Below are 14,764 nucleotides of genomic sequence, written 5' to 3'. Positions count from 1 at the left end.
TCCTGGAGATGGGAAATGTTTTTAGATCAGTTAATGAGGGCAATTTCCCACGGCACACTTGACCATCTCTGGTCTCTGATTGAAAAACACTGGACTAGATGACCCAACTCCCAATGTTGAAGTGCCTAGGATAGCACAAGGGTTACGTGACATCTTTTCACTAATGAACAACAAAGACGTATGAAAACATCCATTTTTGAGAATCAATTTCACATCATTATTGCTTTAAAATGAACAAAAAGTGGCGTAAAATTGTTGAACCCTTGGGCTTAAAAATACGACTTTTATAACCTAAAACAAATACAAACAAACAGCTTTAAATGAAAACGGATAATCAGATCATTTGGTTTCCTGTAACTCCGTGACTCCACTGCCTCCTCGTACCTCCTTCTGGAGGCGCCGGAGCTCCTCACTCAAGTTGTTGTTGACCTTCATCAGCTGTTGCACCTTGGCTTCTGAGGAGGCCAGAGCTTTCTTCACCTCCAGGTACTCCTGCAGGGTTATGGGACCATCGGACAAGTCTGACGAGTCCATACTCTGCAAAGGACCAGAGGACGAGCGAGTGAGAGGACAGACAGGTGGACACGACAACAGGGAAGTCCATGCTGCATGAAGTTATGGGGAAACTGAGCCTCAGGCTGTGTACGAGGCAGAGGGTTAGTCCTCAGCTGGAGTCACAGGGAGATAGTAGAGCCTCAGTTCTGGCTCTCAGAGCCCCATCCTCCCCCGCTTCCTGTGTCTGAAGGACGCTCAGACTCCAGGGCCAAACCACTGAAATGTCTTTCATAGACTAGTTTTTCTAAATGGTTCAGCTCCACTGTTTACAACCCAATCACTGCAGTCTTGACTTTTTAAGGCCCTTCCAGTGAAAATGCTGTGTCTGAACAGCAAAGGATGATCCCTCAGTTAGCTTGTTTGCCTCTGAACAGAACTCTTTTCTTTTCTAACCCTCCATCTCTTCTTTTTTTCCCCCCTCGCACTCCAAATGACACAAACTCACGCTGAAGGAACAAAGCCTCTTTGAGGAGGACTCGGAATAGCTGATGATGTCAGTCAGGAGCTATGTGGCAGTCCCCGACTGTGGCCACTTCCCACAAAGCATTCTGGGAAAGGTAGTCTCTCAGGAGAACGTTACACAAAATGTATGAATGCCTCCGTTTAGCTTTTAGTTGAAGCTGCTGAAGCAGCAACATGTGAGGATTTTTAACAGGATCCAGACAGAAGTGGATGATGAAGCTGTTGGACTTACAGCATCAACAGAAAGTTGAATAAAAAGTGTTGATTCTGGGACAGCGGTGACGTTAAAACACTGATGCTACCATGCTGAATCCTGTCATGCTATGCTAATCAGCTGCTCTGTTTGTCGCCTACATTTAACCACATTTGAAGTCAGACTATCTTTTCAGGAGGGAAAGGGAACTTTCCGGGGAGGGAGGGAACTTTAAGACGCGGCGGATAAATGTAACTACGGTAAATGATTTCTAAGAACATTTATAAAAACTGTGTATGAAACAAGGTTATAATAGTTTCAAATTTTTTATTAGTTTTAGTTTTTATTTCGTTTTGAATTTTTGTTTTTAAATTTATTTAGTTTTAATTAGTTTTTAGAGGCAGCTTTACTAGTTTTTATTTTTTGAAATTGCTTCGTTTTAGTTTAGTTTGTATTAGTTTTAGTGTTAGTTTTAGTTTTTTCCTTTTTTTTTTGTAAATTAGGATATTTGTCAGGTGCATGATTCAAAATCACCAGAGTAAGTATTTTATAATAAAAACTCAATCAAAGATACATTTTGAAACATTTATTATTCAGAGGACTCAAGGACAACCATCCTTAAATGAAAATACAACAGCCGATGACAGCATTACGTTACCTGCTCTCGCTTCTTTTTCGGGGGAGGGCGGGCGACAGGCTAGCTTGTCTAGGTACTGTTGATTTGCGTTTTAGTGTGCGCTTTTTAAATGTACTTTTAGATTCGTAGGGTTTTTCCCTTTGAGGAGCGTTCCACAAACTTTGTCTCCTGCTTCGACTACAAGGCACTTACTTTTGTTTTCGACGCTGTTATATTCAAAACAGTCCCAAATAGGACTCTCCCGCTTTCTCCCAACTTTTAATGCAGCCATCACGCTCATGTAAATGTCTATGACCACGCTAGCCGGCAGTGTCTGACAGACATCATGTGACGTCACAGACAACGTGATGCCGTAAGGTTCAGAAGATACACAGTAAAACTAGCAGCGTGAAGTAAATAGATTTTATTTCAACCCAAAAGACTTATGTATTAACAAAGACGAAAACGAAGGATTTTTTGGGGTTAATATTAGTTAGTTTCAGTTCGTTTTATTCACACAAACAGTTTTAGTTAGTTTTCGTTTTTTTTTAAAACTCTCGTTTTTATTTTTATTTCAGTTAACGAAAATGTTTTTTCAGTTCTAGTTTGAGTTTTTTCGTTCGTTTTCGTTAACTATCATAACCTTGGTATGAACTTTTCCCCTCATGACAGCGCTGCGTCTTTACTGTCAATGACATCACAAAGCACCAGCTCCTTTGTTCTGCCAACACGTTTACAGCTTGTATTTAGCAGAATTTTGTATCTTTCATCCAATTTCCAAAGGAAATGTTCAACTGAAAATAGTTTGGTTAAAAAGATTCTGTCATTTGGGATTTTTGTTAAAGAAAATAAAAAGGAGGGAGAAAAAACCCCGGATTAAACTCAAAAATCAAATTTGTAATGAAAAAACGAGGTAGGTTTTCTCATGACTTTCTAAATTGCTGCATCAACACTGGAGAACTAACAGACAAGCGGGAAATGCTCAAGTTAGCATCAGCTAAGAAAAACAAAGAGAAGTATAAATGGGGGCAACATTTAAACAGAAAACGGGGTTTTGCACCTTTGCACGGTTGCTGCGTTGCGTGTTGTTGTTGTTGTGGGTGGCGAGCTCGCTGTCTGTATCTTCATCAGATGCTACGCTGTCGTAGTCGTGCTGATCATCATCAATAGCCAGGTCCAACGGGTCTGAAAAAGAAAAAAAGCTTTAGAACCTTTAGAGGTCTCTCCACTTGTCTCTAGTGTGGATGATCAGAACTAAAACGAAAAAAAGACAACAGATTTTCAATCAGACACTAAAAGCTTTTCCTTTTTCTGATGAAACCGCCTGCTCTGGTTTATTATCTGGCAGTTAGCAGATATCATTAGGAGAGACTTCCTGTTTGATGTCTTCTTATGTTGTGTAAACTGCAGGTCTGTAATCAGGTTAACACAGAAACTTCAGCTCCAGTGCTGCCGTTCTCTGAATTAACCAAACTTTTCAATCCTTTACTTAAACAATTGAATTCCAATTGTTTCATAAAACGGTGCTAACATGCAATATTTTACACTACCAAAGAGTTTACGCAATGAATGGAGAGCCACTGAAACAAGAGCAGCTTTGTGCTGATATGCAACACTTTACAGGGCTGCATTTTACACGTCATTAGCATGAGCCAACTGATTTGGACACAGAAAAGAGCAATTCTATGCTGATGAACAAAACTTTTCAATAGGAAAGAACTTTACGCAATTAACGTTAACCGACTGATTCTGACTCAAAAAAACAAAACAACATTTCACAGCAGGAAAGTGTTTCCACAATTAGCCTAAAGCGACGGTTTCTGACGCGGGGAAAAAGCGGCTTACTTCCCAGCAGTAACATTTTGACGCAGAACAGAGAAGATTTACGCCAATATTGACGCCTCAACGCTGCTTTTCTCCTGATGGAAATAAGTTCATTGCACAAATGACTGAAGGATTATGGTGCTTCATAGAGCGTGTGTCATTTCTCTGGCATTACAGCTTTCAGTCACGTGACCTCACCAGAACAAGCTTACAGCAGTCAGTCAGTCAGTCAGTCAGTCAGTCAGTCAGTCAGTCAGTCAGTCAGTGAGTCTCACCAGTAGGGCTCAGGCCCTTCCCCTGCTGCCTCCGTTTGGCGTCGCTCAGAATGTCGATGATGAGCGTGGCAAACTCCCGGGCGTTGAACCGGGCCAGTTTCTGGCGTCCCTGAGCCACAAACAAAACCAGCACTTAATGTTTAAGTGGATTCACACGAGGATGCTAAAACAAAGTCTGCACACAGTCAGCAGCTAGCAAAGAAAAAGAGGCGTTTCATTCTTCCCAGCTGTGATTCCAGCACGAATAGCTGGTATCTCCCAACCGCAGCGGCCGACCCAACGTGGGCCAAAGAAACCGCGGCGACGCGTTTCCGGGTGTGCATGCTCAATTTCAGAGTCCGTGTTTACGCCAAGAGCTGCACACATGTGGAGGAGCTGTGCAAGTGGCCATGTGGCATTTTTTACTCCCCAGCACAGAGGCAGGAGGAGAGGAGGGGGATTGTGGGAAATCGCTGTCGAACAGCTGAAGCCCATCCAGCACTCCTTCTCGCCCCGCCGTCATAAATACTTTGCAGCCTCATTGTTCCCCCCCCCCCCCCCTCGCCCTTCCAGTTTTAAAACAAAACACGTCGACATCAATCAGTCCTTCTGCAGGTTGGCTCAGTCTACACAAACAAACGCGCCGCCACAGAGACGTGAGTCTGAGCAGAGCACTGACCTGGTTGCGTGTGGCGGAGTATTCGGGGTTGACTGGCAGGAAAGGAACGGCGCTTCGTTCTGTTACCAGAGTGCTGTGGTTCTGTGTCGTCAACCACACTGCAGACAGACAGACAGAGGGCAAAAATACACAAGACTAAACACGGCTCTTTAAAAACACAAATGAGGGTCATTTTGTCCCAACAAGCATCCACACTTCCCCCTCTTTCCACTCACGCGTACACGACCACATCCAGGAAGTCAAATCTGAATCCAGATCATAGTTTTGCTCTTAGCTAATCACACAGCACACAGCTGGAGTGTGTGTGGGTGTGTGTGTGTGTGTGTGTGTATCCTTCCCACTTACCTGTGGCGTTCAGTCAAAAAGCACAAATCTACCAGCAGTTGTTACCGAAGGACAGACGGAGAAGAAAAAGAGAGCAGAGGAGGAGAGACTGGAGCTTGTGTGGCCCTTCCTTGCTCCGACTCTCCTCCTTCTCCACTCCGTCTTCCCTCTCCGGCTCACTTTGGAGTGTTTTGTCAAAGCGTCTCCTGGTGTGGAGGAGTTTCCACCGTTAAACTAAAGCACTGCCATAACGGAGGAGCTGTGGCTCACCGGCATCGTTTTCTCTGCGGTCCACCTCATCGTAGACGTCCATGGCTAGCTCCTCGAACAAACGGTTGTTCAGCTGAACACAGAAACATGAGCTCAGCACATCATCAGACCTGGGCTCTACATATGCACTTCTTATTTCAGATTTATGACAGATAATACATAAATACAGAAGATGAGATGTTTTCAATACATGTGAAGCCTTTCACAGTTGTCTTTTGGTTTTCAGATAAACTGTGTTGGGAAAATTTAGGCGTTAACTAGATTTAGATTGATGAATTACAACCAGATGATCATGAAGTGAAGATTAGCAGAAGCTCCCTTTAGAAACCAAACATGACTCCAAACAGGAACAGAAGCTACAGTGTTCCCTCGTTCATGACAGGCGTCCGGTTCTAAATATAACCCGGGATAGGTGTGATCCACGATGTTTAAGTCTGCAAAATCCCTCAATTTATTCACTTTTCTCAGACAGACATTGACATTGTAGGAAAACAGATTCCAAAGCTTTACGGAACCCTGGCTAGCTGAACACGTTGTGTGCAGGAAACACGCCACAGCACACGGAATAACAAGGTCTACAGCCAATCAGGGCACAGAACACAAGGCGCTTTAAAAATAAATCAATATATTTAAAAGGCAAACTGAACAGAAAGAAAAAATCTGTGAGACTGTGAAAGGTGATCCACGATGCAGCAAGAAAACGATAGTATATATACATAAAAATATATTATAATATATGTTTATGTATAATTTTAGATGACAGGAAGTAACTATAGAGACTCATCTACTTTATTATTTTTTTAAATAAAAGATTTGATTTTTCCCCCCACAGATTTAGGAAAATATAGTATTTTAGAATTAATGAATAAAATGCATCATAATTGTTTATTTAGTATAGGAAATACATTTGAAAAGAGACAATAATTACAATTTAAGAGGGCATGAATTTTTCTGGTAACCTTAACTTCCAACTAAAGTTAAAGAAAGATGTTTTAATAAAGGGCATCAGGTTGAAATAAAATGCTAAAAATGCAATATTCCAGAAATAAGAACAATAGTACATGTTGGTTATTTTGAAGTTGTATTACATGTCTAATTTGTTGCTGTTCTCCATCTTTTGTTTTGTTTTTTCTCTTTTTTCAGAGACAGAAATGAACTTTACCAACAGCTTTATTAATTTAGTAAAAGGGGCAGAAATAATACGTTCTCTTCTTTCAGTTTCCCTTTTATTGCCACAAAAAGGTTTGTGTGCTGTAAAGAAATTATGATGATGAACAAACTTGATTGTCTAAAACCGTTCTTGAAAGTAATTTAATCCTAATCCATCTTAATCTTCCCAATGATCCTTTAATCTAGTCATTTCAAAAATGTAGCTCACCGCTTGAAGCTTCTTCTTGGCGGCCTTTGCTAGCTCTGAGAGGTCCAAACTTCAGGAGGAAAGCAGAAAACACAGAACCATGAGCAGCATCGAAGCAAAAGGACGAGTGCTGTCGGGGGCGGGGAGAGCGGGAGAAAAGCGGGAAGACGGCGACTCAAAGCGGGACGAGGGACAGGAAAGGGGGAAGGAAGTCTGCTACCATGGAGAGGGCAGAGGTGCTGGATCCTGAGAGGGGGGGGGCTACTGATGGAGCAGGTAGGAAGCAAAAAATATGAAATAGGCAAATTTTAGAAACCGCTTAAAAAACAAATTTGAGCATTTGGGCTGAATCTCTGCATCATCTTGATCCCTAAAGGCCTTTTGGAGGCTTAAATGAAATAAACCTGTGGATGCAGCATGAACTGCCCCCCCCCCCTCAAGGTAGATGAGAAAAATAAAAGCCATCTAAAGCAATCTAAACTAAGAAAAAAGAGAACATTAGGATTTGGGAATCATTTCCGATTCCTTTTTTGTCTGGCTGGATCATCTTAAATTGGCTCCAAGCTAAGGATAATAAAGGAGAGCACTCTGATGAGGTCTAGAGCTCCAGAATGCTAAAAGTGCCACGTTAAAGGTGTATTCGCGCCTTTAACCCATGGTGTTCACACTGGATGGACGCTACCCAATACTCGCGGGTGTCCGCCACCGATGGCTGGAAGAGCTTTGCTGTGAAATGTTGAAGCGGTGCAAATCTGATAAATCTCGCTCCAGACTTTTTTCTGATCTATGAAAGACCTGGTGTCGTAAAATTCCAATTCCAATTCCAATCATTCATTTTCTCCTCCATGATCGATTTTCAAACGGTTTTCACTGCTGTGTATTAAAAGAGACGCCATCCAAAGCATCACTACCAAATCAGAGTCCCTGATTGGTCAAAGTTCAACCTGGCTTAACGTGTGTTCAGGGGCCGCATGTTTTGTAGGAAGAACCCAAAAAGTCTTTAAAAAAGTTGGAGTTTTGGCCCGAAACCAGCATCTATGCACTTTTTGAATGACCACTGCTGAGGGCGGTGTGACCACCGTGGCTTAAGACAAGTATTTCAATGAAATATACATGAATCAAACTCTGGGCTTTTGTATTGGAACCAGAAAGGAGGGACAGATTTCAGTCATGAAGCAGACCTGAGAGGCTTTATCCAGCAGTCAATAATAGCTTTTGAAGTAAATATTCCTCTGAAATATTACTTTTTTTTTTAATGCCACACAGGTGAAAAAAACCTTTTAATAACCACAAGTTTCAGAAACTTTTAGATGCCAGAAGAAAGATATAATAGCTCTTCTCCCTTATCAGGTTTATCAAGAGATCCCATTCATATGTAGATGATACAAATGTATATTTTACTCTAAATAAATAAAAAAAGAATCCAGCACAGTGGGGGGGGAAGTTCAAATACAGAGTGCTACTTTTAGGAAAAAAGAAAGTGAAGATACCTCTGTGTGGGGCACTTAGGACGAGCTCTGGCTCCGCCAAGCGCAGCAAAATGGAGAGAACAGAAGACGAGTGAGAAAAGGAGGAGAAACTGATGGAAAGGAAAAATAACCTACTGCAAGACAGGACAGAAAAGCAACATCAAAACAGTCTTCACAAAGGAACCGGTCACCAGATCAGAACAGACGCAGGCAGAGAGGGAAGACCCACTGCAGGTCACAGCTGCTCCAGCTGCAAGAATCCAGGCTTTCTGGGATTCTTTTATTAACTCTCCTCAACGGAAAACTAAACAGGATTCTGCCTTTTCCAAGTCATGATCAAGTAGAATCATTCCCAACCTTAAAAAGATCCAAAGGTTGGATTCTGCTTTCATGCTAAACAGCAGTTTGACTGAACACCAGCGTCTCCCTGACCGAACCCCCCCCCCCCCCCCAAACTGCAAATATCATCATCATAACAAGCAATAGAAAAAAGCTTATGCCTTAGTCACAATGACCATTACGGGTGGATCCGGGTTAGGCATGCACGATGTGAGAAAAAACTCGCCATTTGTGATATTAGTGATCAATATCGCAATAACAATATAACTTGTGATACATCAACAAATAGCAAAACAATAAAAAACAGAATTTCCATTTTACTGCAACAGTTTAATTTAAATAAGAGTTAACCCTCGTCTACATAGGAGGCCGACGTCTAACATGAAAGAGCTTCATCCGATTGGTCAACAACGTGAAGGCGTCCATCTGGTTGGTCAAATGGATAAATGGATTTATTTATTTCGTTAAATATTTCAAGCTGACATAAGATTGTTTTCTGCCCATTAAAGAAACCATTTATTGCAATTTTTGCCAACTTTTGCAAAATGCAGATTGCACAGCTTGACATCACAATAACGATAAATGTGGGATTTACTGTGCAGGCCTAATCCGGGTATAGCCACACTTGTACGAGGCGTGCAGGTGACCCGCACCAGGTGAAATATCAAGGTCATGAACTATGCCTGGGTGAGCCCACACAGAGAAAATGTTCATGCATGCATGTCGTAAGTGAACTCTTATCAACACTCAAGGGTAAAGTCACTGTGAAGGAGGTGAGAAGCAGGCATGTCATTCAAATTTGACATTTTTTCAACCTCCCATATTCTGCAGACTGCACAAGTGCTGCTCATGTAATAAGTGCGGGCTCCTTGCATGTAGCCTGACTGTTACGCTACATACACACTGAAAGGACATGTGATGCCCTTTCAAAGCCCTAACCAGGCATTCTTCAACACGCTTTTAGCATATGGTGTTCACACTGTACCTGTGCTACCAGATACTAGCTCACAGACTCACAGCTTGAAGAGGCTTGGTGTGAAATGTCAAAGCGGTGCAACTCTGGCTCCAGGCTTCGTCTTTCACAGCTCTATTCCAATATACGAAAGACTTGGTGTCATAGAACTCCACTCTGACAGAAACCGCATCTACTTTCTCCTTCATTAACACTACCGCTAACGCTACCCATACATCACTACCAAATCAGAGATCCTGATTGGTCAAACTTCCACTGGTTTATTTTTTTAACACACCTTCAACGGCCACAAGTTTGTAAGGAGAGCCCTGAAACAGTCTTTAAGGCCTATATCATGCTTTTCTAAAGGCCTTCAAAATAAACTATATCCATATTTATGACCATATATTACATTTGGCACAAAGACATTTTTTGTAAAGAAATGAGTTACTTTAGCCGTTCATTTTCCTACTGAGAAGTAAGACGACTTGATCTCTGAGGCGCCCCCTTTCGCTCTATGTTGATGCCGCCCATTTCGTGTCATAAACCTGAAGTTGGCCTCAGCAGCGTTTCTCCCACGAAAACAAACAACATCCGAACTTCTGATGGATGTGCAGATTTTTTATATAAAAGGAAAACGTTGAGCTGATCACTGCTAGCTCCGTGGAGAAAGTGGGTGTGTGTGTTAGCCTGGGGGCGGTGCCGGCAGCACAGACTCTTCCTGGAAGGGGCAGTTCCTCACTTTGTGATGTCACAATGTGAGAACCTGCTCGTGTTTGCAGATTGGAAAGGGCTGGTGCTCAGAGCACAGGTTTTTAGAGAAATACTCAGATGCGTGAATGGATCAAAATACTGCTTTGGGGTTGTTTATAGAGAGGAATGAACATTTTGATCCACTTAAAAGCTCAAAAAGTTGATTTTGCATGATATAAGCCTTTTAAAAACTTGTGTAGCAACACTTGAACGCAAGAGTCTTAAACACGGAAGCCTGAAACACACATTTCTGCGCATTTACATAGACTTTTTGTTATAAGTTGTCACTAGAAGGTGCGTTTTCCAGCCCGGCGTGAATGTAGGTCAGACAATCAGAGCATAGTTTGCGTGGGCATTCTACAGGCATCCTTCAGACACTTGCGTATCTTGTGCGCACCTTGTAGTTGCAGTAGTAAAGGGTCAGTACTTGCACCTTACCAATGACTACAGTGTGGCGTAAGGCCATCGTATGACAGCATCACTCGTACTCGAACACAAGGGTGTGTGTGACTTGCATGTAACTAACACTAACCTTCAAAATACCTCACTATACACTTAGCACACGCGCAACAATCTGACATTCCATATACATAATGTCCCTTAAGGTGCTTGTATACTTCTCAAGGGAACTGCAAGACACACCTGTGTTCCACTTCAGTTGGGGCCACTCCTCTCTACAACCCTCCACTGTGCATGTCATCCCCCCCGTATGGGTGCATGGGACTAAGGCTTTAGCGAACAAGGCGACTGCAAGCAACAGATGTTTTGAATCCATAGACAGAAAAAAAAAACTTTTCCTACCTGTCTGCCATCTGAGGAATGATATAATGGCCATTTTTGTGATCTGGGGAGAGATCAGAGAAACGTTGTCTCAAAGACTCGACAAAAGCAACAAGACTTGGTTAGTGGAGTTCCCCGGTATTCACCCAAGGGGGGCTCCGACTGACACAAAGGGTTACCTGGACGCCGGCCACACAGGTAGAAAGCTAGCCTGTCGGTCAGTTCATACTGACACTCTACCAGACGTTCTGCTAATTCTATGTGGCCCGCCTGCCTGCAACACACAGAAGTCATCGTATTGACATATGTTCTTCATTAGTCCATTTCAGAGCCATTTCCTCTGGTTTAAATCTGTAGACGTCTTTTTCACTTGTACCTAGCGTAGTCCATTGGCGTGCGCCCATTGATGTCAGGTGCTCCAGGATCTGCACCGTACACAACAAGCAACTCCGCTTGCAGGATTTGCCCAGCTTTGGCTGCCACGTGGAGTGGGGTAGTGCCTTTCTCCTGCAGAATCATAAAAGGTCAGTGAGCAAAGCATATGAAAAGAATAACTCCACAGCATTTTTAATGGCTTAGATAAGAGCGTCAAGCGAGGAGATTTTTCCCTACCGGATGGAAGAAGTTTGCCTGAGCACCGAGGGACAAAAGGCGAAGACAGGTCTCTAAGCTCCCAGTCCGCACACTCGAATGAAGTTGCTAACATGAAAAAAAAAGCACAAGAAATAAGGGAAGTCAATTAAAAAAAAAAAAGCCAGAGTGGATAGAAATAGACAAGTCTGGCTAATCCCAGAAGACTGCAGAGCTGCATCATCCAGATAACTTCCTGTCAGAATTCATGTGGGCGTTCTCTGTTTATGAGGACTCAAATTTGATTTAATGTCAAACCTGCAAGAAAAACAATCTGTCTCCGTGTGTGGACACAAAAATCCCAAATACCTACAAGCAAATCCTGAAGATGAAGCCTTACAGCAATTTCATGGTGGTTTCCATGTGAACGATTGAAAGTCTCTAAAATATCCCTTAAGTTGAATAAAAGACATTACAAACCCTCTCTGATGAAAACTGTGTTTTTTGTGCTTTTAACATGTTCTTGTGGCATTTTTCTGACAATAGAGGACAGATATAAAGGAAATTTGGCCTTGTGATAGAGTGTCTGCCCTGAGACTGGAAGGTTGTGAGTTCAAATCCATGACTGAGTACTACTAGCAAAGACTAAAAGATGGGCCCAATGTCTTGACACTCAGCATTGAGGGTTGGATTGGGGAGTTAAATCAACAAATGGTTCCTGAGTGCGGCTGTGTCTGCGGCTAACCGCTCCTCCAGGGGAAGGGTCGAGTGCAGAGAGCAAATGTCACACACCTGGGTGTGGGACGACTACTGGGACTTTAACTTAATATTAAGCTGCAAATTACATTTCTGAATATGTCTTTATTCAAATCCTTTTAATCAGGAGCAGATGAAAAAAATGCCGGTTTGAAAAAAAGCATGGTAGTGGCATAGAAAATACACTGGGTGGGCCTCATGCTCCCCGTGACGCTCCACTCTGATCATCCACTTGCAGACAAATAGATCCATGAACGTCTTTGTTTTCCTCATCTGAGCTGGAATCTGGATCTAAACTGTACGGCTGGACAGCTCGGATATTGCTTGCCATTTTTGTAGCACTGCTGATGTTAGAGTGTGAGGGGCTGTAAGCTAGAAGGAGAACATAGACAGCTCTGAGCAATGAGGAGAGGAAGTGGGGGCAGGGTTACTCTGCGCCAAAAGTCCTTCCTACAACTCACAGGGGAATTTCTTATACTGCTGCCGCTGTGCAGAAACTAGGTCCTAGAAAACGACAGCTTTTTAATTTTATTTTTTTGGGCTAAAAATAGCATAATAAGAATTAAAAGTGAAAATAGATCTTTGAAAATAGATTAAAAGATGATCAGAGTGGGTCATTAAAACTGAAATTTCTGCTTATTGCTATGCACTCAATACATTTAGTAAAAAAATGACTGAGAGGAGGTAGCAGTTTATGTTTTTTTGGCTCTAAAAATAACACCATCTGTAAACAATGTACCGCTGTTATGTCTAATAACAGGATTTTATGTGTGCAGAAGCGAAAGTATGCATGAAAAAGGTTGTGCAAACAGTTGCTTTTGTCCCGACAACCCCTGACATTATGGTTCCTGAATGACTGAGTAAATAGGAACACTTACCCCGTGTCCCAATTCCTACCCTACCCCCTACATAGTGCCCTTCGCCATTTTGTAGTGCTGGATCTACAATTTCAAAATTGAGTGCCCAGGAAATTTCCCAGAAGTCTCTGCAAAAAACCAGTGTGCATCGATGCTCACTAGATCGGCGAATATAGACCACAATGCATCGGAACAATTTTTGCCAAAATAAAAATGTATTTAAATGTATTTTTTTAATAAATCATCAAGATTTTTACCTTCAGAACACAGTGGACCCATAAATAATTGTCCCAAAACGGTCACATTAATGAGATTTTCACTTCGTGAAATCGACGACGTCATATCCGCCGTTTAAAAAAACAAAAAAAAAGTAGTGAGCACAGTGTCCGAATTGCTTTTAAAATTCAGGGCACTACGTAGTGCTGCACAATGTAGATTTTAGTAGTTAGGGGCTAGGAAGGGAATTCAGACAGAGCTTAAATGTCTGCTTACCTTTTTAATGGCGACTCATACTAATTAAACCCAAAGGTAGACAGAAAATAGATCTGGTCCTGGCTTTTACTTTCTTCAACACGAACTACAAATGATGGAATATGTTTAACAAAAACTATTTTATTCTAACATCTCCTTTAGAAATTGTCTCTAACTTAAAGTTTATTTAAATAGAAGCTGTAAAAATGTTTGCAGATCAATGCAGCAGATGTTTTGGAGCTACCGCTAGCTTGATCATCTCATAAAGAGAAATACTAGAACGCACTGGGCAGAGTTTTTTGGTAGAAGCAGCTTTGAAACAGATTTTGCTGTTTGTGGTTTGATGCTTTGAAGTCACAACCCCAGAGACCAAAATCTCATTTTTGACTGACCAGACAAATAGACTGGTAGATTAAAAAAAAAAATCTACCAACCGAATGATTCAATTATTTTACAAAGACAAACTATAGGTGTTATTTTACAAAAGAATATTAAGTTAAATGCAAACAGAGAAGAAGTCACAACATCATGAAAACATCAGATAAAAACTGTTTTTTTAATCTAAGGAACTCCTGGATTGATTTTTTTCTTTGCTTTTGCTGTTTTCACGGCGTCTATGAAATGTTTAATTTTCAATCAGAAATCCGTCGTTTCTGTCTTCTTCCTGAAAAACGGCCCATGAGAAAAGGGCTTTCAGTCAGTCACCTGTAGTCTGAACCAGCTGTAAAGGGCAGCAGATTGACAGAAAAACACTTTTTTTCCCTAATTATACCTCCGGTTGATTCATTTTTACATGAAATCATAACAAAAACATGATCATGTTTTGGATTCTTGTCATTGACAGTAAAGATGCAGGACTCTCATGGGGGGAGGAGGGCTTTTTCAGCTCAACATCAGCTCTGTAATGTTACAAAGGCACTACTAATAAAGTTTTATACAAAGTGCCTCTTATTATATTTATAAAATACAGTTTTTATAAATGTTCTATGAATTAATTTAGTTGTATTAATCCGCCATGACTTAAAGTCTGCTCCGTGAAAATATAGTCTGACTTTAAACCGTAATCAAATGTAGGCGCCACACGGAACAGCACGTTAGCATAGCGTCATAGCATCGTAGCATCAGCGTGTAACGACACCGCTTTGTTTTATCTCAGCCTCGCAGAAGTATCTCCTCTTTGCTTGCTGCTGTTTTCACATCTGCACACTGGGACAGACCGGGGGACTGACTTTACTCTGAACAACGGAAGCACAAGAGAGGGGAGAGCTGGGAAAATAAAATCA

General features: G+C 41.8%; 1 protein-coding gene across 7 annotated transcripts in view; it reads right to left on the bottom strand.

Moving 5' to 3' along the window:
• git1 (G protein-coupled receptor kinase interacting ArfGAP 1) overlaps positions 1–14,764 on the bottom strand; it is a 54,871-nt gene that overhangs the window by 8,282 nt on the left and 31,825 nt on the right. For 4 of the 7 annotated variants that reach the window (XM_078929535.1, XM_023961594.2, XM_023961595.2 and 1 more), the window contains 11 exons: positions 11,440–11,526; positions 11,204–11,334; positions 11,007–11,101; positions 10,849–10,891; positions 8,025–8,051; positions 6,556–6,604; positions 5,178–5,250; positions 4,584–4,681; positions 3,926–4,034; positions 2,887–3,011; positions 385–537 (listed from right to left, as the gene is read on the bottom strand). In XM_078929535.1, the coding sequence (XP_078785661.1) occupies positions 385–537; positions 2,887–3,011; positions 3,926–4,034; positions 4,584–4,681; positions 5,178–5,250; positions 6,556–6,604; positions 8,025–8,051; positions 10,849–10,891; positions 11,007–11,101; positions 11,204–11,334; positions 11,440–11,526 (990 nt within the window). The remainder of the gene's footprint in view (positions 1–384; positions 538–2,886; positions 3,012–3,925; positions 4,035–4,583; positions 4,682–5,177; positions 5,251–6,555; positions 6,605–8,024; positions 8,052–10,848; positions 10,892–11,006; positions 11,102–11,203; positions 11,335–11,439; positions 11,527–14,764) is intronic. The other 3 variants (XM_078929537.1, XM_004075912.5, XM_078929538.1) reach the window with 1 other exon arrangement.

Source organism: Oryzias latipes, chromosome 13, assembly GCF_053564925.1.
Source record: "Oryzias latipes strain Hd-rR chromosome 13, Olatipes_Hd-rR_3.1".
In the NCBI taxonomy this organism is placed as follows: Eukaryota; Metazoa; Chordata; class Actinopteri; order Beloniformes; family Adrianichthyidae; genus Oryzias; species Oryzias latipes.
The sequence above is the reverse complement of the archived record's forward strand: the minus strand, read 5'-3'. Positions and strand labels throughout refer to the sequence as shown.